The following is a 22,173-nucleotide window of genomic DNA, read 5'->3' as shown; positions in this document are numbered from 1 at the left end:
CGAAAGGTTTAAAGTCTTAAGCCAATCACAAGTAAGAACTGTGTGAACTGCGGTTATCCGGAAGTATTTGTACGCCATCACGTGACAAGGATTTTTTCTGGATTAGTTTCGCTTTTGACAGATGGCAAACAAATCCCTCCAGTTTGCTCCATTTAGTAGCTTTCTTGACGCAGGATTTTGGCATAAATTGTCAGATAACAAATTGAATATCTATGGACTCGACGAATCACCGAAACCTGTACACGGATTTTATTTCAATGGTGAGACAACATATATAATTTGCAGCCCAACCTTCGTCAATCTCTTGCACACATGGTTTGTACTGTCTGGTAACTGTACAATGCATGTAGTAATAAATACAAATGTTGTATTTTAATTCGGGTCGTTAACTACCAGGTGCAACTGCTGGTACAATGTACATGTATTTCATGTTTATAGATTAGATACATGTACATGTATGTAGCTATTTTCCTCCACATACCACCACTTAGGCTACAGTCAAAATGATTCTGCTTATCTGCTTAAATATAATATATACTGTACTTATATTATATTATAACTACTGCTAGGGGCGGATGATAGTGGGAACAACTCGGACTAGTCTATTACTGTGACAACCCCTGCCCACCCCCACCCCCACCCCCTGTGGTATATGAGTGTTTTGTGTTTTGTATGATACATTGTCCATATAAATGCTATCGCCAGGTAGTGTGAAAGATTAGGCCTTCTTAACTGCATTGTGGGTAACAAGTTTGTTGAAATGAATGACTTTTACCTACATTCAGTGTCAAAGAGGTCATTTATGCTGAAATCTTGAAATGATGACTTTTTCAAAAATAATACTCATGTATATTCTTGTATCTATTATATTTGAATAATGTCATGATTAGCTGAGCAAAATTGCATTTGAAGCAGGTGAGCAATACAGGCCCAGTGGGCCTCTTGTAGTTATGCCCAACTTAGTTAACCCATGGAAGGTGATATAAGGTCTCATGTGTGTGAGAGAGAAGCATATCAGATTTTGCTACTAAAGGTAGATGATACAGGCCTCGTGGGCCTCTTGTATTTGTGCCAAACTTAGTATACCCATCTAAGGTGATGTAAGGTCTCATGTGTGTGAGAGAGAAGCATATCAGATTTTGCTACTAAAGGTAGGTGATACAGGCCTAGTGGGCCTCTTGTATTTGTGCCCAACTTAGTATACCCATGGAAGGTGATATAGTGTCTCGTGTGTGAGAGAGAAGCATATCAGATTTTGCTACTAAAGGTAGGTGATACAGGCCTACTGGGCCTCTTGTATTTGTGCCCAACTTAGTATACCCATGGAAGGTGATATAGTGTCTCGTGTGTGAGAGAGAAGCATATCAGATTTTGCTACTAAAGATAGGTGACAAGGTAGCTCAAATGTTTAGAATGTCCATCTACAGTTTGAAGGTCCCAGGTTTGAGTCCCGGTCTGGTCATTGAAATTTTCCCTCTCCTATTACACATGCTCATGTTTAAAATATGAAATAATGTGCATCATTACCTTTCCTACAGGTGATACTGTGGGTGTCCCGTGTCGTATGAATGTGGAATACACCGCGTTTGATGAGTAAGTTACTTCCGTGTTGCAAAAGAGAAATATGATTTTACAATCTTTTAATTTTTGTTTTGTTTATTAATTCAGTCTGTCAACTGATGGACCAGAAAGATAAAGAACAAAAAACAATATCATATCAGTAGATAGTCCATAGAAAACAAAGTATTACTGACCATTGACAGGTTGTTTGTCATTGAATATCTGAACAACATACATATCTACAATATACTTGGTATTGAGACTGCAATGGCTTTTTTTCTGGATGACAAGACATTTTGTTTCAATATCCATTTGTAACAAGCCTTTCTGTCTACTCATGGCATTAGCAATTTAGATGCTAAATCACAAATCTGTACGGTCAAAACATAACTGGTATGTCAAATTGCCATGACCCTGACACAAAAGAAACCAGACTGATTTTCTGGATTCCAAAATATATTCTCAATGGTCAAGTGATGCCTATACATCATTATATAAATTAAACATTCGAAAGTATTAAATTTTTCAATTATCTAATTTTTTTTATTTATTTAGATGTTTAATTATTTAATATTTAATGTTTTATCTTTTTAATTCCAAAATATTTCTGTGATGGACATTTTGGCTTTGAAATTGAATTATAAAGATTGATTGAGATAAGAAAGTGGTCTATTGATTCTGGGTATATACCAGTAAGTCCCGATTCTGTGTATTGGGTATAGACACAGGGACAGGGCAAAAATTCCCACCCCCAACTAATAATACACAAATATATACCAGTCGCAGAGTTTGAAATTTGTGTCAGGTCCCTGTGGGTACACAAAATGGATTATACTAATAAAAACATGACTATTTTCAGAAATGCAAAAACTCCAACAAGATGTTTTAAGACTCTTGGAACTCTTCACAATACAAACACAATCGACAGTTTTAAAGAATGTGATAAAAAATGTCTGCTGGAGCAGTCAGGCAACCAGGTAATACAATTCAAAATGTATTTCTGTTCAAGAATCAAATCAAAGGTTTTTATTTTGTTTTGGAAAATATTATACCAATATCTGTCTGTTCACAGCTTTGGACTGGAGCCTCCAGTTGCCAGTGCCAAAATTTTGGTCTCAAATTTAAAAAAGATTTTATCTTAAAAATTTTGTCATTTCAATTTATCTGTGATGTTTTTATCCTTAAATCTGAGTTGATTTCTGTACATGAGGTTGTAATTGAAAGTTTAAGTGACATAACATTGAATTTAAGTGAAAAACCAACAATCTCCAACTTAGAAATTCCAAACAGGAGGTTTCTATTTTTTTCCAGTTTTGACCCAATCACACGTTATGAGAATATTTTATTTTGAATCCTTAAATCTTGGGATTTATTGAAAAGACAATCTCCAACTTAGAAATTCTAAACAGGTGGTTTTTATTTATTATTTTTTGCAGTTTTGACCAAATCACACATTATGAGAATATTTTATTTTGAATGCTTCAATCTTGAGATTTATTGAAAAGTTTTGATGATTTTATTAAGAGACAATTTCAGCTTTTATTTTAATAATTTTGAATATTTGGTTTAACATACCTAATCTGGATACAAGTTTGTAAATTGTATTGTAGATATGGGAGGATATTGTCAGTGGGAAAGCTTTAGAGGATCCGACTCTATTGTCACGGTTTGTCCTCTTGACCTACGCAGTAAGTATATATATATATCAACATATGTATAATAACTTTGTATTTAAACATGAGAAAATGTATATAGAACACGGTTCAACACGAGGAAATGTATATAGAACACGGTTCAACACGAGGAAATGTATATAGAACACGGTTCAACATGAGGAAATGTATATAGAACACGGTTCAACATGAGGAAATGTATATAGAACACGGTTCAACAAGAGGAAATGTATATAGAACACGGTTCAATATGAGCAAATGTATATAAAACACGGTTCAACACGAGGAAATGTATATAGAACACGGTTCAACACAAGGAAATGTATATAGAACACGGTTCAACAAGAGCAAATGTATATAAAACACGGTTTAACACGAGGAAAGGTATATAGAACACGGTTCAACATGAGAAAATTTATATAGAACACGTACGGTTCAACATGAGAAAATTTATATAGAACACGGTTCACAGTTTCTCCTTTTGATGTATGCAGTAAGTATATATCTACATACATATATCAGAGACATATATATATGTCTCTGCATATATGAACTTAATATTGAAACTGGAGGAAATATATAATGAAAAGTTTGTTTTATTTTGCAAAAACAACTTTTAGAAATCAATATTAAAAGACCAGTAAAGCCATAGTACCAGCATCTTAGTTTCTGCAAAAATATCTTTGGTGTTTATGAATAATAAAACCACTTTTCAGAAAATTTGGAAATAAAATTTCACTTTAGACTATACAATTTGTATTGTATTAACTGAACTGATATTTTCTCGTTACTTTGCAGGACCTGAAGAAATATATCTATTACTACTGGTTTGCGTTTCCATGTCTCTGCCCGCCACTTGATATCGCCATGGTAACAGGCCCAGCAACATTAGATAAAGTATTTTCTGCGGAACAGGTTTGAATTTTTGTTTATACTTTTGCTAAACTTACATGGATATTTTCTTAGATCATAGTCAAAATTAGGCCTCTCATTTTCTACATTTCCACAAAACTTTCTGTCTAGTCTCGAACAATTTGATCTGCACCTTATTTCGTTGTGTTGGTCTTACAGTTATTTGTAGAATTTAATCCTCAGCTAAATTTATAATCCTGATAACTTTAAGAACATATTCTAATAGTCTATCAATGACAAATTCTCTGCAAGACCTTATATTAGATACTTTGGTAGTTGAAACTTCAAATTTTAAAAGAGTATTTTCCATATGTATAACCACACTTTCTTTAACTTACATATTTGTTGAGATTAAATGATAATTAAGATGAATTTTGTCAATATAAGACATTGAGCATGTCTTCCATACAGTCAGTGTCCTTGACCTTGACATTGACATCATAACTGCTTCAATTTTTTTTTTCATCATTTATCAGATAAAAACTCTGGAATCATCTTATGACAGTTTTCAGTCATCGCGTTCTTCATTTGTTGGCTATTTCATCGTTACCATGGATACAGACATCCAAGTTCAAGAGATGAAATGTTTGGATAAATGCTTACCTGATTCCAAAAAGGTTTGTTTTGAATGTTCCCTTTCCACAGTGAACATAGATTATTGATGAAATACAATTGTAAAATATTTATGATTATGATTATGAATTGCATATTCAAAAGTTATGAATACCCAGCATATTTTTTTGCAAACTAGATTTTTTCTGTAGGTTGTATAATAAATACATTGCTCCTAAAATTTATCTCATAGAAAATTTTTGTATGGAAATTATCACTAGTTTTAGGACTCACACAACTAAATAAATTACGATATGTTATTACTAGTGACCCCCTCCCTTTATTCGCTCGTTTGAAGTTCAAATGATGTAAAATTTATATCAAATTAAAGTTTGAAGATTTTTCTAGCGGATAAATGTTGTTATTGTATAGGTTTAATGGCATATAATAGCACACGGGTACTCGAAAGACAGTAACCCTGACATTTGCACTACACTTGGGAACCCCCACCTGGGGAATTCCCGCCTTTTTACACCTCGAATCCTACGTCATTCAATTTTCAGTAGGAGTGTATAGTTTTGATTTTCCAAACCTCAGTACCCTACTCTATATTCTCGTACATAGAAAGTACCCATTTCATATGTTATTTACTCAGGTTTGCTCAGACTTGGTTCAGGTGAACACCAGCTGATTGGCTGATTTAGTTGTGTGAGTCCTTTATAACATAATATGGTATTCAATGAATAAAAACATCTGATTTACAGGTGATGTTTGCCTTCGCTGATCCATGTACTTTGGATGGTCATCCAGGCTGGCCTCTTAGGAACTATCTAGCTCTGATCGCCCACAGATGGTCAGTAGTCTTAAACAGACACATTCTTTTGTCATAATCCAGAAATATTTAGTATTTTCACAGTTGAAATGTATCAAATATTGTAATAGACAACAAGTACAAAGTTATCATACTCATAATATTCATAAATTCCTCCAAATGTCATAAATCCGGAGTTTCACAAATGTTCCCAAAGCTATATGCTATAATCTATCAATTTACTGTGCAGAGCCTTACAAAAAATTAATTGTTTTTTTGTCAATTTACATAAAGTTTTATAGGAAAATTTTCAGACTCTTTTCATTGTACTTTTAATCAATTAATCATTTTTTGTCAATTTACATAAAGTTTTAATAGGAAAAATGTCAGACTCTTTTTATTGTACGATATACCGTTATGAAATTTTTCAGACTCTTTTTATTGTACGACATACTGTTATGACATTTTTCAGACTCTTTTCATTGTACGATATACCGTTCTGACATTCCAGGGGAGACAACCTTAGTGAAATCCAAGTGTTGTGTTTCCGAGATCACAGTAAAGATGGCGTAAGAGATATAACCAGCAGTCTTGTGTTAACAATCAGACTAGCATCCATGAAAGAATTGACAGGTAGGTCAATGTGAATTAACTCACCTGTCACATAAACATTGCAAGCTTGTATATATGATGGTGTCTGAGTCAGTTAGTTTGGGCGCCGGCCACGTAATCTTGGATGTAGATCCGAGGTGCGTGGTTCGATGCTCCCTACCCGTGTTGGTTTGTGTTTCTCAGAAAGCTGAGCTGTTCTGTTTGTGTCCTTGGGCAAGACACTTTATCCTTATTGCTCTAGATGGCATGGGATTGACCTTTTGTATGTTGTTCAGTGAGGTAGTCACCAACTACTACAAGGATACCCTGCCTCAAAATGACCTTGGCTGTTCATGACACAGTAATCCTAACAAACAAACCAGGTGTCAGACAGGTGTGTGAATCATTTAGCTTACCTGCAACATACAGTAGTAAAATGTGATACTGTCCGCCATTTTGTCAACAACTTTTTCATTGATTTAGCGAAAGTGGAAAAGAAGAATTGTCTGAGTTAATATTACTTTTGCCCAATCGATTGTTGTGTATTGCCCATAGAGTGTTGGGTAGGTGAAATAAATGTGTGTTACTGATCCAAGGGACATAACTCAGTTTCGATATTGGGACTCTTGTGAAAACTTGGAGCTAGTGTTGTGATATTTATTTTGTAGCTTCATGCTAAAGAAATGTTTTAAAAAAAAAATGATAATCAAAAGTTTACCTACAGAAACATAAGGTGAAAATTCACAACCAAATGCATTTGTGCTGTGGCTGGTTGGATGACAAAATATTTAGTTTTATTGAAAATGGTATTTATGTGTTTTTGAAAATATTTGTTTTCATATTTTTCTTAACAATGGAAACAGTCACTTTTGGAAGTTTACAGTTTGCAATCATCATGGGTGTTAAAAATAAGCACCTTTAAAACTACTTCTGCTACAAAACTGGTGAATATCATTCCAAATATTATATAAATGATTTGTATTTCTTTTTTAAAACTTCACATTTCATTAAATCTTCAGCTTTATATCAATGACCAACACAAACTATTTGTGTATGAAATATCATAGTTCAGTTGGTCTGTCATTTATTTTAAAATGACCTATTGACACTTTTCATTGAACAGAATGTCCGAAGTGTGTTGGATGGGAGAAAAATGAACGACAAAAACTCGGACCTAGGACAGTCAACCTCAGCTCCAGCATGGACCCATCTAAGTATAAACATATTTTGTTTGTGAAAACAATTTAAGTTATGTTCTGATAAAAACATGTGTATACATTTTTAGGTCATCTGACCCGAAGGGTCAGGATGACCTATAGTCATCATGCTTCGTCCGTCGTCGTGCGCCGTGCGTCGTGCGCCGTCCGCCGTCCGCCGTGCGTAAACTTTTCACATTTCAAACTTCTTCTCAAATTCCACCAGTGGGATTGAGCTGAAACTTACCTGAAATCTTCCTGAGATGGTCCTGACCAAGTGTTGTTATTTTTCGGGTCAGTCTGAAATCCAAGATGGCCGCCATAGCCGCCATTTTGAAAACACATTTTAAACTTCTTCTCAAGTTCCACCAGTGCTGCTGGGCTGAAACTTGCCAGAAATGATCCTGAGATGATCCCGACCAAGTGTTGTTATTTTTTGGGTCGGTCTGAAATCCAAGATGGCGGCCATAGCCGCCATCTTGAAAAACACATTTTAAACTTCTTCTCAAGTTCCACCAGTGCTGTTGGGCTGAAACTTGCCAGAAATGATCCTGAGATGATCCCGACCAAGTGTTGTTATTTTTTGGGTCGGTACGAAATCCAAGATGGCCGCCATAGCCGCCATCTTGAAAAACACATTTTAAACTTCTTCTCAAGTTCCACCAGTGCTGTTGGGCTGAAACTTGCCTGAAATGATCCTGATATGATCCCGACCAAGTGTTGTTATTTTTTGGGTCGGTCCGAAATCCAAGATGGCCGCCATAGCCGCCATCTTGAAAAACACATTTTAAACTTCTTCTCAAGTTCCACTAGTGCTTTTGAGCTGAAACTTGCCAGAAATGATCCTGAGATGATCCCGACCAAGTGTTGTTATTTTTCGTGTCGTTCCGAATTCCAAGATGGCCGCCATAGCCGCCATCTTGAAAAACACATTTTAAACTTCTTCTCAAGTTCCACCAGTGCTATTGAGCTGAAACTTGCCTGAAATGATCCTGATATGATTGCGACCAAGTGTTGTTATTTTTTGGGTCGGTCCGAAATCCAAGATGGCCGCCATAGCCGCCATCTTGAAAAACACATTTTAAACTTCTTCTCAAGTTCCACCAGTGCTGTTGGGCTGAAACTTGCCTGAATTGTTCCTGAGATGATCCCGACCAAGTGTTGTTATTTTTTAGATTGGTCTGAAATCCAAGATGGCCGCCATATCCGCAATCTTAAAAAACACATTTTAAACTTATTCTCCAGTTCCGCTGGTGTCATTGAGCTGGAAATTTGTGAGAATGTTAAGGAAGGAGGGCAAACTAAGTTTTGATGTTTTTTTCGGCCTCGTAAAAACTTTGACATGGCAGCAATGACGGCCATTTTGTAACATGATTGCGCAATCATGGTTTTCATGAACAACACCTATTTCAAACTTCTTCTCAAATTCCACCGGTTGGATTCAGCTCTTACTTACCAGAAATTATCCTTAGTTGGTCCAGACCAAGTGTTATTATTTATTGGGTCGGTCAGAAATCCAAGATGGCCACCATAGCCAACAGTGCCACTATATACTTGCTACAGAGAATGCATACTACAATAATATAAGGGTTTTAATTTAGAGTCAGATGACCGTTAAGGCCCCTGGGCCTCTTGTTGCAATTATGTTCATTATATATCACCATGGAGAAGGTTAACGAACTTGGAGGGCACAGGACTTGCGTCCCCTTGCAGTAGGGGGCCCTGTGAAAACGTAAACAACGATCCTTCGTCTCCACTCGCGTCATTAATGAGCCTTAGCTTGAGCAAATCGCGACCTCTTCACTGAAACCAACACCCCACAACGATAGATTAGTTATTGCTGAACATGCAAAAATTAACTAAAGATAGATTAGCTATCGATAACTCTCTCCGAGATCAGATCAAAAAAGTTCATGCTCGTAACTCTCGCCATATTCACGCTTTGCGCTCCCTCCGAGTGCGTCGTCGCGCCCCCTAATGCAAGGGGACACAAGTCCTGCGCCCTCCAGGTCCGTTAACCTTCTCCATGGTGTATATGAAAAATCATATTTTCCAAAGCTGATTTTATCATAACACGTGGAATAAACCCTAAACGCTTTTTGATTGGTTGACACGGTGACATTTGACCCAAACTGCAATTGTTATTAACGTCATCAATAATTTAATGACATCACATCACCAGTCCCGGCCGTCACTTGTACACCTTATTTGCATACGCAAAATAAGACTTGGTCACTTTTCCCTTTGATTCAAGCTGATATCATTGTGGTAGAAACAGGTCACACGACTCGTGATTTTTGTATATGGAATTTATTTCACACTCATAAGTTATTTTAAAACTCGCTAAAGCTTGTGTCTTTTGTAACTTTAAAAAAATAACTTACCCTAGTGAAATAAATTTTATATCCAACAACCACTCATTTTGTAACCTCTATATAACACATGCATTACATGTAATTTCAATTTTAACATCTGTGATGCAATGCTCTGTATTTCTATTCATCACACAACTGACACAAATTTCTCTATTGTGATAGGTGAAAAATTCATTTATTCCATTGAGTAAGATGAGGTAGACTTACGATTAACTTTTGTTTGGAGGCTAACTCATGACACACACTTGTATGTGAGCTAAATATGACAAGAAAATTATCGGTGGGCTGATGATCCAAAATCAATGAATATCAGTAGAAAAAATGTAAAAAAAAAACAACAAAAAAACCCATCAATGACGTTTTTCAAATCAATTACGTTTTTCAAAAGGCAATTAATGGGTAATTTCTGGAAGTGTTCATAAATCTTCGGCTTTACATTTTTAAAATTTTTACCGAACCAAGAAGCAGTTGATTTTATATTTTACTGATATAAGTGATGAAGGAGAATTAAATATATTTACAACTGTTAAATACTTGTTTGTGTTCAGTATCATAAATATTGATAATAAAAGCTAAGACATGTAATAAATGTACATAAATTTTCTACAAAAGGGCAATTGTGCTAAATTTAGAAAACCAATAAAAATCAATAATCAATTAATTTTGAGTTTCTGAAAGTGAAATTGATTTCAATCAATGAAATGAAAGACTAATGATTCATGTTGTACTTTCTATCAATATGCTTTCTTTTTGCGCTTTTTTTTTGATTGTTAAAACCTTTTATTAACTGTCAATCTCATTTTCTGTTCTAAGGCTTGCTGAGTCGGCCGTTGACCTCAATCTGAAGCTAATGAGATGGAGACTGCTACCAGAGCTTGACCTTGATCAAATCTCAAGGACAAAATGTCTCCTGCTTGGGGCTGGAACTCTAGGGTGTAATGTTGCAAGGTGTTTGTTGGTAAGAACATATATATACAGAAAAAAATATATGTACAAAACATATGTATGCAAATAAGCAAAATTCTTCATTTTTGCAGAATCATCACTTTAAAAAAAACCAGGCTGAATGTGGTTGACAATTAGGCCCTCCCCAAAATTAATACTAAACTTTCACAATAAGGAAGGGGCTTATTTGAGTATAAATATGTTAATACAAAACTTTTACACAAGGGAAAGGGGCTTATTGGAGGATAAATATGGTACTAAACTTTTACACAAGGGGAGGGGGCTTATTTGAGAATAAATATGGTACTGAACTTTTACAATAAGGAAGGAGGCTTATTTGAGGATGAATATGTTAATACAAAACTTTTACACAAGGGAAAGAGGCTTATTTGAGGATAAATGGTATTAAACTCTTAAACTAGAAGAGGTGCTTATTTGAGGATAAATATGGTACTTAACATTTACAGTAAGGGAGAGGGCTTATTTGAGGAAAAATAGACAGTGATAATAATAACAAAAGTATATATTGTGTAAGATATATTTATAACTATTTCATTTAAAATAAACCAGACAATTGTTCTCAATTCATTGTTTTGATGTTATTATATGTTCTGTGTTGCTAGGGCTGGGGAGTAAGAAAGATCACTTTGGTTGATAACGGTAAAGTATCGTACTCCAACCCTGTCAGACAGAGCCTGTTTGTGTTCGAGGACTGTATGCAGGGAGGCAAACCTAAGGCTGAGGCCGCGGCCCAATCGTTACAGAGAATATTCCCAGGAGTTGTATGTACCGAATCTATTAATGCTGTGTTAACGGAAAATTTAAAAAAAATTCTTCTGATTTTTAGAAATTTTGAAAAAAGACAGAAATATTTGTGAAGCGAAACTTTGGCACTGATATTTAAAAATAAATTTTTGTACAGATATTTGAAAGGGAAGTTTTGGTATGAATGTTTAATCTCTGTATATAGAGTTGTCTCCCTTGTTTGACAGGATGCTCAGGGAATATCCATGTCAATTCCGATGCCTGGCCATCCTGTATCAGGTAAGGATTGATACACTAGTAAAATACTGGGCATTTTATTGGTGTAGACACATATTTTATTTCGTAAACCCATGTACGCTAGTCCTAGATTATAAAACGATCTAAAAACAATTATAAAGCATAATTTTATTTCAGAGTGATCTTGATGAAATCTTTGTTTATAAGTGTAACCGTGTATTTTCCGGGGTTATTTGTAGTAACAACTCCAACGCAAAGTCCGCTTAACCATTTATTAATGGCGGTTGTAGAAAAACCCTCTTCATAAACGAAGAGGGTTTTACTCCAGGGAGACAACCCGTACCTGGCAAACCGTCTACAGTGCAATATTACGCTACAAAATTTAGGATTTCTTATTACCCTAGGAGCACTCTGTACATCACGGAAGCCTACGTGTACACGTCCAACACTATTGAAGACTTGCACGGGAGTGACAAAGCTCCCAAAAGCGTGGGTGCGTACTGACCCATGGTCAATCTTACGTAAAAATAGAAAAAACCCTGAACCTTGACAAACCGGTTTACAGGTGCTATATACAACGTGTACATGTATATATATAGATATAAAAAAACACATTAGAGCAAACATACTCTGCTCTATTGAAGTATAAGTTTTTAAAAATAAACACCTTTAAAATAATATCTATCAAGATACCAATATCATTAAATAATGACACTGTTACATAAGGAGCATGAAGTAAAAGTACTAATAATAATGGGAAGAGAAATTCAAATTGTTCATTTTGACAGACAGGTCACCTTTGACCAAGTTGTGTACTGTTGTGTACGATCGTGCATCGTCCATCCAGGACACTTTACATTTTCAAATTTTTCTGAGACACTCCAGAACCAATTTCAGTAAAATTTTTGCAGAAACCTTCCATGGCCAAAGGTAAAAAATAATCGTGAATTATATAGTCCCCACCCACCAGGGGACTGAGGAACAGGTCAAAAAAGGTTAAAAATTGACTGAAATTTCCAAAATCTTCTCAAGATCCAAATACCTGGTATCACAGGGGCTTGGCACGATTTTCCAAATGATAGTCCATATATATATGTATATAGTATCTTGGCACGATTTTCCAAATGATAGTCCATATATATATGTATATAGTATCTTATATAGACTATCATTTGGAAAATCGTGCCAAGCCCCTGTGCCTGGTATGGTAGAATCAGACACTCTTCATAGATGGAAGGGTCTTAAGGTGCTTTACTAAAATTGTGAATTTCATGACACTGGGGTCTCACGTTTGCCCCTAAAGTTCATTTAGGGAAAATCATCTTTTTGGCCATTGCTTGTTGAATTTCTATTGGATTTAGTTTTTACTTGGTTAGAATTAGCAGTTTTGGAAGATAGTTTGACATGTTGGCCCTGATTGCCCCCCAGGGGCTGATGGGCAGGGCCAAAAAGGGTAAAATTGACTGAAATATTTCAGAACTCAGGTGACCGTTAAAGCCCATGGGCCTCGTGTTTTTCTTGAAAATTTGACACTGGACTTCATACTTGGGGCACATGTTCACCTAGGTTCAGTAGTATATTATATACCAAAAGTATGTCACTCTGACCTACATTTTGACCTTTGACCTACATTCAGTGGGGGACTGTATTTCACTGAATTGTCTTTGTGTTAACAGGAGGGGCATTAGCAGGCACTAAGAAGGACGTCCAACAACTCGAAGATCTCATAAAATCCCATGATGCAGTATTTCTCCTCCTGGATACGAGAGAGAGTCGGTGGTTACCAACTGTCATGGCTGCTGCTCATAAAAAGGTTACACAAGATTTTTCTTTTAAAGTTTGATTGATAATGTGAAATTTATTCCACAATTTGTAATGATGTTTTTTGTTAATTCAGAAATGTTATTATGTGGATGTTAATATACATTATCAAAGTTAATTATATGATGATGTTCATTATCATTTGTAAAAATTTCTAGTAAATTTGAGGGGCCGCGGGGGCCAAGTGGTTAAGGTGTCCCGACACTTTATCACTAGCCCTCCACCTCTGGGTTGCGAGTTCGAAACCTGCGTGGGGCAGTTGCCAGGTACTAGTAATTCTAGTAAATAAGTCTGTTTATATATATTTTAAGTGTATTTTAAGATTGCAAAAGTTGAAGAATTGTTTAAATATTGTATAAGATTTTCAATGTGGATTCTTATGTGTAATTTTGAAGATCAATAACAAAATTACCTTACAGATAGTTATTTGTGCTGCCCTGGGTTTCGACACGTTCTTAGTGATGAGACACGGTATGAAATCTGAGGTAGAGGGTGACGCCCCTCCCGTGGCCGAGCCAATGTCTAGTTACATGATCATCCCAGGGGACCAGCTCGGCTGTTATTTCTGCAATGACGTGGTGGCTCCAGGAAATGTAAGCCTGATAAAATCGTCATCTGAATTTTTATATCCTGCTTATGAAATACCAGTCAACCCTCCCGGATGATGCGGTATTCTTCCGGAATTTCTTAATGTTTATTGCAATCTCCCACAAACGTTAAATCCCCTGGAATCTTCTGGATTCTAATGACGTATGATAAATTTTGAAAATCCTGCCAAAATGATTGCATCTTCGGCGCATTTATCTCCCTTTAGTACTATTTAATGTTTTGTGGTAAGAAAATTACTTCCTTTATACACCTGTACTTCCATGGCTTCATTCATAATATGTTGAAGAAGAAATTTATTCTGAAATCATCTTCAATCCGTTTAATATGTGTGAATTAACTTTGGTACCAGTGAATCACAACAAATATTGGATTTAAGCTTGATGTTTTGTGGATTACGCTGTGTCAAGTGCAGTACAATGGTAAAATGTCTTGAGGTAAAATCTACCTGAACATTTTTTTGACCTGGCCTGAAATTGATCTGAAGATGACCTGAATTTAACATGAATTTTTTTCAGGTCAAATTCAGGTCATTTTCTGGTCAATTTTCAAGTGAAAATTTTCAGGTCAAATTGACCCGAAAATTGCAAAATAGTCAATTCATGTCAAGAACTTGACTTCAATTGACATGAAGACATTTTGTCTTTGTAAATGTACATGGAGCGTTAAGGGTATGAGATTGTAATCAAATTGACAGGTCTATTCCGTATACACTGTAATCTATATTAAAGGGGGGTTCCTTCATTTGAATAAATTAAGTTTAGGTCGTCAAAATTAAATTTACTGGAAAATACATATTTTTTCCAAGTAGTAAAAGTTATAATCTTTACATTTATAAGGCAGTTTACTCTCAAGATAAACCAAAGGTCTTTGAGTATTAAGTCCTGAAAATTCTTAATTTGACCCGAAATATCACTAATTACCACAAAGACATATCATATTTGTGTACAATACGCCTTTTTCTTGTACATTTCGGGATTAATTTTATTACATGTAGGCACAGACACTCATAATCATTGTTCAGACATAGATTTCATCAATAGAAATTGTATATGTTTCTGATGTCTGAATGAAGGAACGCCCCTTTAACTGAAGTTGTTAACATATAAGGCAATTGAACTACTCTACAGTGAAATCGACAATTTGGCTACTTGGTGCAGAAGTCAAATCACCTATTTGCAGAGAAGTTGATTTGGCCAATCTGTGTTGAAGTAAACTTTGATTTTCTGTAAAATTTGATTATACTTTGGTTATAACCTCATCAAATTTGCTCATATGCAACTGGAACAATGAAATCATTAATTTTCATGAAGTGTATATTTCTTGATTTTGTTTGTACTGTTAGTCCATGAATTGATGTGTCCATGAAGTGTTAAAGATTTTGATGATTGTTTTAAATCAGCTTTGGATATTGAAACCTTATTTTACATTTTTCTTGTTGAACATTTTCAGTCGACGAGAGATAGAACTCTGGACCAGCAATGTACTGTTTCACGTCCTGGGATGTCTTTCTTAGCGAGTGCTTTGGCTGTGGAGCTGCTTGTGTCCTTAGTACAGCATCCCAAGGGGTGAGTGTGACTGTCAGATAGATAATTAGTATGTAGGTCTACGTACAGCGTCCCAAGGGGTGTGAGTGTGACAGTCAGATAGGTAATTAGTATGTAGGTCTACGTACAGCATCCCAAGGGGTGAGTGTGACTGTCAGATAGGTAATTAGTATGTAGGTCCACGTACAACATCCCAAAGAGTGAGTGTGACTGTCAGATAGATAATTAGTATGTAGGTCCACGTACAGCATCCCAAGGGGTGAGTGTGACTGTCAGATAGGTAATTAGTATGTAGGTCTACGTACAGCATCCCAAGGAGTGAGTGTGACTGTCAGATAGGTAATTAGTATGTAGGTCTACGTACAGCATCCCAAGGAGTGAGTGTGACAGTCAGATAGATAATTACAGTGGAACTTCGTTAACTCGAAGTCGACGGGACCACGAAAAAACTTCGAGTTATCCGAGTGTTCGAATTAAGCGAGTTATCGTTTTTGGTGAAAAGTTTGGTCAATATTTGTCAACATTATATAATCATTATAACTCCGCTCTGTTGCTCATCAGTTAAGTGTAAAGACGGGTCAATACATGTAAATATATATGTAATGTTTAGTTATGTCACTTGTAATTTGGTGTAGTTTTGCCGATATACAGTCACGATAAAGTTTCTTTCACTTAGTCACTTCAATAACGATCTGATGTGCAAGTCATGTTTGCAAAAGGTAAACGATAAAACGGAATTCGACAAAATAACAAGTTATTAATGTCAAAACAAATAACCGTTTAAGTTTTACACAGATTGCATACAAAACGTAACAGAACCATTACCTTTTATTGGACATATATAAAATACTGTTTGATCGGCCTACTTACTTTTTATTGATAACCACGCCATTTCCATGTGTATTAGCACCGGAAGTTGGGCTGCGCATGTGCGTATAAAATGTTACTGTAACTGAGTTGGCGTTTTATCCGATTTAATAGACAGCACTGACCGTTACAGTTGTACTCTGAACACCTCGGCAGTAATTACGCTATTATTTCAGCAGTTTAAAGATTTAATAGGCGCCGGTGACTGTGTCATTTCTACACCTGTAAAAACATCAGCCGGGTAGATCTACCGGTGTGTCAGAGATTAGTTCCGCTTGAGCGAACGGGTAGATGAGTTGTTGACTATCGTGTGTACTGATATCGGCCACCGCCTTCGGAAATTACCTGATGTAAGTAAAGCAGTACTTTTTATCACCAAGACTTGTTGTTATAAGATTTAACCGACAATTTCTTTTATGAATTTATGAAACACTTATAATAGCATGTAGGTTAGTAGTGCCGATATGTTCAGTATTACAAACGGAACTTAGCTCTTAAAAAAATGTCGGCGTTTGCCACCGATCGACGAAAATTATACTTCGAGTTATTCGAACATTTCAAGTAGGATTTTTATTGTTGGGACCAAATTTTTACTTCGTATTATCCGAGTTTTTCGAGTTATCCGAATTCGAATTATCCGAGTTTTTTTTACTAAGATAAAGAGAGAATTCGGCCGGGACCGGCGAGGTACTTCGAGTTAAGCGGGGTATTCGAGTTATCCGAGTTCGAGTTAACGAAGTTCCACTGTAGTATGTAGGTCTATGTACAGCGTCCTAAGGAGTGAGTGTGACTGTCAGATAGGTAATTAGTATGTAGGTCCACGTACAGCATCCCAAGGAGTGAGTGTGACTGTCAGATAGGTAATTAGTATGTAGGTCTACGTACAGCATCCCAAGGAGTGATTGTGACTGTCAGATAGATAATTAGTATGTAGGTCCACGTACAGCGTCCCAAGGAGTGAGTGTGACTGTCAGATAGATAATTAGTATGTAGGTCCACGTACAGCTTCCCAAGGAGTGAGTGTGACTGTCAGATAGGTAATTAGTATGTAGGTCTACGTACAGCGTCCCGAGGAGTGAGTGTGACTGTCAGATAGGTAATTAGTATGTAGGTCCACGTACAGCGTCCCGAGGAGTGAGTGTGACTGTCAGATAGGTAATTAGTATGTAGGTCCACGTACAGCGTCCCGAGGAGTGAGTGTGACTGTCAGATAGGTAATTAGTATGTAGGTCTACGTACAGCATCCTAAGGGGTGAGTGTGACTGTCAGATCGGTAATTAGTATGTAGGTCTACGTACAGCATCCCAAGGAGTGAGTGTGACAGTCAGATAGATAATTAGTATGTAGGTCCACGTACAGCATCCCAAGGGGTGAGTGTGACTGTCAGATAGGTAATTAGTATGTAGGTCTACGTACAGCATCCCAAGGGGTGAGTGTGACTGTCAAATAGTCTGTAGATAATTACTATGTACTCCTGGTACAAAATATAAATATCCTGTTTATACAGGTGTCTATATTAGCTAGCATCCAGTAGTCATTACAGTTAGAAAATATATGGTGGTTGTATGGCTGGTACTGCCACAATATGACCTGTTCATGATCATGTATTGATATTTTACAGTGGGAAAGCTGAGGCAGACACAAGTGCTAAAGACGACCATCTAACCAAAGATCTGTCCTGTTCATTAGGATTGGTACCTCACCAGGTAGGATGATATATCAAAATGTTGGATTATTAGTGTAGCAATAATTTGGAAAAAATTGATAAAGATGCATTCTATTAATATGTTTTCTCATATCAGATATTGAAATGTTACACTGGGTAATTACCAGGTATATTGGTAGTTTTCTCTTTATTAAACCCTTCGCTGGTATCAGTGTCCTTATGTATGCTGCGTCTGGTTGTGTAATAACCAGAGTTATGGCCCTTAGTTCAAGTGTAATAACTAGAGTTATGGCCCTTAGTTCAGGTGGTAATAACCAGAGTTATGGCCCTTAGTTTAGGTGTTATAACCAGAGTTATAGCCCTTAGTTCAGGTGTAATAACCAGAGTTATGGCCCTTAGTTTAGGTGTAATAACCAGAGTTATGGCCCTTGTTTAGATGTAATAACCAGAGTTATGGCCCTTGCTTCAGTTTTGATGCAAAAGGTGTGGCAAAGAAGTTAATTCCGACAATAGGTGGAGTCATGTAGGTGGCAAACCAGTAACTAACTAAAGTCAACAGAACACTGACTATAGTCATTGAGATGAAACCTAGCTATAGGTGGAAACATGTAGGTGGTAACCCAGTAACTAAGTTCGTAACACTGACAGAACACTGACTATATTCAGTGAGACGAAACTTAGCAATAGGTGGAGTCATGTAGGTGGTAAACCAGTAATTAACCAAAAACATTGCAAGGTTTCCAGACATTAAGACTGAAATAAAGTTTCAGTCATAAAAGTTACCTCTATATAATTTACATACTGATGTGATTGCGTTGTAGAAGATAGAATGTTTATGTTTTGTGTTTTGTTTTCCCAGATCCGCTGTTTCCTGTCGAGATATCAGCAGGTCCTACCAGCTTGTAGAGCGTTTGATAAGTGTACCGCCTGCTCCGATATGGTCAGTGTCTAAGGAAAACTCGACAAATCATAATAGAACGTCAATCTTTTGTTTCTGACATTTGGATTATGTTTTAAGTTTGGATTATATAAAACTTCTAATCTTGATTTTTGCTAATTTTTGAACTTTCAATAGATGAATATGTTTATGTTGACCTTATCAAGTAACTTGATATTTTGGAAATTTATCTGGCCCCAGTGTAAGAGTTTGAATAAATTTAATCTATGATAAATCACTAACTGCCATGTACATCTATACAAGACTTCTCAAGGAGCAAGGAACTAGATGTTCTGGTAATGAGACCAGTTTCCTACATCATTTTTGTATGAATAACCAGAATATCAACTATCAAATGAAATTTATTTCGATAGTATTTGTGTATCTTAAGTTGTCATTAAAACAGCTACATGTAGTATGTCAGTCATACTGATTTACAGTTTCATTTCAATATATGAAGTTGGCAAAGCATTATTATTATATTTTTTTTTTTTGAAGCAAATCATAATTAGTTATAATTTCAAATTGAAAATTATTTTTGCAGGTTGTGAATGCATACAGGAAGGATGGTATAGAATTTCTCCTCCAGGTATTTAACGAGCCAAGCAGTTACCTGGAGGATCTTACCGGTCTCACAAAGATGCATGAAGAGACGCTCAATACAGAGGTAGGTGAATCCCATTCTGGTTAAACACCTGGATATCACAACAGCGGGGCCGTAGTGGCCGAGTGGTTAAGGTGTCCCGACACTTTATCACTAGCCCTCCACCTCTGGGTTGCAAGTTCAAAACCTACATGGGGCAGTTGTCAGGTACTGACAGTAGGCCGGTGGTTTTTCTCCAGGGTACTCCGGCTTTCCTCCACCTCCAAAACCTGGCATGTCCTTAAATGACCCTGGCTGTTAATAGGACGTTAAACAAAAACAATCTCACAACAGGACGCAGGCACTAAGCTTAGTACAGGTCAATGATATTGGATTTGTTAGAATTTCTACTGAAATACGATTAATGTTTGTAAATATTTTTACCATTTTTTTTTTTTCATTTTCAGATCCTTGACTTCAGTGATGATGATGATAGTTTCATGGACATGTCTTGATGAAGTAATTAGTCGTAATAATGTGCTCGTCCAATCAGAAGAGATTTTATACAAAACCATTGACTTATATATCTAAGTGTGTGATCAAACAGATGGACCAATCAGTGAGGCTGGAACTGTCATGGACCAATGACAACTTATTGGCTTATAGTTTATCATTAGTATTAGAATTGATCCAGATGACAAGAGCAGCATTGAATCAGATGACAAGATCAAGGCTGTTTTTGTTTTTGTAGTCCAAATGGTTTGACAATTCAACCGGTGTTCGTTTATGAAATAAAGACGGACCTGGTGATTTTATATTGCTTTCAGACAAGTCTTGACAAAGACTCCCAAGGCCTGTCAAGATATATGTTTGAAATATTACATTGAAAAACCAATGAACTGATTTGTCGGCATAAACGAACAAGCCCCAGCATTGAATGATGTGACAAGACCAGCATTGATCAAGATCTAGATTTGACTGGTACCCTCTTCAGTAACCTCTACACCGCAGAGCACAGTCCTGGTGGAGAGTAGAGAAGTAATGGAGGGAACCGGTTTAGATTTCTGAACAAAATAAGTATTTATCCATAGTTATAGTTAAAAAAATCCTTCTGAACGATATTGCGTTGTACAAGTGTTATTTCCAATGCCTCATCATTACTGATGTATTCTTGTATATCGTAAAATCATTTATTTTTATGGGGCTCAAATTTCATGACCTTTGGGCACTTGACTTCATGGATAGTACCCTTGAAAACCGCAAATATTAAACATTCATGTTGAATTTTGACTGTTTTTAACATATGTGCTCATTGATTCCGATTATCCACAAAATTGATGAAAAAAAATTCCCGCAAAAATTTATGATTTTACTGTATCGTGTATCAATGTAAATGTTAGCAAATATTTCTTTACATCCACATTAACTATTACAAGTGATGATTGCATAGATTAAGCTTCCAACACCAATTCTAAATGTAGTCTGAACATTATTTATTGTGATATTAGTGCAATATAATAAAAAAAAAAAGGCCTGTATATTATTTTGTGGAATTTTGACTGTGAATGAAGATAATTTGTGAAGACTTTAAAAGTATTTTCATAATGCAATTTAAATGGACGTTGTGTTATAGGTGATAAGTGTGTATTTGTCCTCTCTTGTGTACACTTTCTCTCTCTCTGCCATAATACATGTTATCCAATCATAAATATTCCAAAACAAAGAAACATCCATCAGGCCAATAGTCTGTTTAACTTGGGTCATAGATTAGCATCTACGAGGGATGATTGATATGTTGTGAGCCTCGTATTGAAGGAGGTACTCAAGGATGTTCTTTTTACGTCCTACTATTCTCTGACTATATAGGGCCGTGTACCCAAGGACTGGTCTCATTTGATAAGTTTATATCGACGAAGTAGCACTCTAAAGTAAGCAAGATAAGCGACTTTTGCTAAATGGACAAAATCAGTTAGGGTTAGGATGAAAGATTCTGTCATTGCCATGGCTGCCATTCACAATTGTGGCTTTAAATTGATTGAGCATCCGCCTTATTCACCTGATCTCTCTCCATCAGACTTTCATCTATTTCCAAAGCTGAAAACAGCTATTTCAGGCACCATAACCCTTACCCTAACACTAACATGCAATGGATGACTTTCTGAACAGCCAAGAAAAGGAGCTCTATAAAAGTGGCATTGAGGCCCTTAAACACTGCTGGCGAAAGTGTATAGATACTGAAGGGGATTATGTTGAAAAATAATACAATATGTCCAGAAAAATTCAAATCCTTCAATATGATCATGAGGCTCACAACTTATCAATCAGCCCTCGTGGTATTCTCTCTTTGCAGAAAGTCATCTTGAAAACTGATAATATGATTCTTTGTGACACTCTGGATATTAGTTCAGAGGAGTTTTTTTATTTTGTATTTCATGTAAGTGTAATCATCTTCTTCAGACTTTGCATAATTTCAACAACAAAGAAATTAATTTAAGATTTTCAAGGTATTTATCCCAAAGTCCACGACTT

General features: G+C 36.1%; 1 protein-coding gene across 1 annotated transcript; it reads left to right on the top strand.

Moving 5' to 3' along the window:
* Positions 1–84: 84 nt before the first annotated feature.
* Positions 85–21,182, top strand: LOC117330928 (ubiquitin-like modifier-activating enzyme ATG7). The gene is made up of 19 exons (XM_033889495.1): positions 85–260; positions 1,539–1,593; positions 2,420–2,537; positions 3,171–3,248; positions 4,032–4,148; positions 4,622–4,762; positions 5,462–5,550; positions 6,020–6,141; positions 7,223–7,313; positions 10,484–10,628; positions 11,239–11,397; positions 11,608–11,659; positions 13,294–13,430; positions 13,858–14,031; positions 15,497–15,612; positions 18,080–18,164; positions 18,984–19,064; positions 19,606–19,728; positions 20,112–21,182. The coding sequence occupies exons 1-19, from the start codon at positions 122–124 to the stop codon at positions 20,157–20,159; spliced, it is 2,070 nt and encodes a 689-aa protein (XP_033745386.1). The 5' UTR covers positions 85–121; the 3' UTR covers positions 20,160–21,182.
* The last annotated feature ends 991 nt before the right edge of the window (positions 21,183–22,173 follow it).

This window comes from Pecten maximus, chromosome 7 (assembly GCF_902652985.1).
Source record: "Pecten maximus chromosome 7, xPecMax1.1, whole genome shotgun sequence".
Classification (NCBI taxonomy): domain Eukaryota; kingdom Metazoa; phylum Mollusca; class Bivalvia; order Pectinida; family Pectinidae; genus Pecten; species Pecten maximus.
Note: the sequence above shows the minus strand (reverse complement) of the source record. Positions and strands in the feature narration are given on the sequence as shown.

Excerpts from the sequence above, each read along its gene's own strand:
- LOC117330928 (XM_033889495.1), top strand. The coding sequence starts at position 122 with ATGGCAAACAAATCCCTCCAGTTTGCTCCATTTAGTAGCTTTCTTGAC. Across the intron at positions 10,629-11,238 it reads ATGTTGCAAGGTGTTTGTTG|GGCTGGGGAGTAAGAAAGAT; the intron begins GTAAGAACATAT and ends CTGTGTTGCTAG. Across the intron at positions 18,165-18,983 it reads TAGGATTGGTACCTCACCAG|ATCCGCTGTTTCCTGTCGAG; the intron begins GTAGGATGATAT and ends TTGTTTTCCCAG.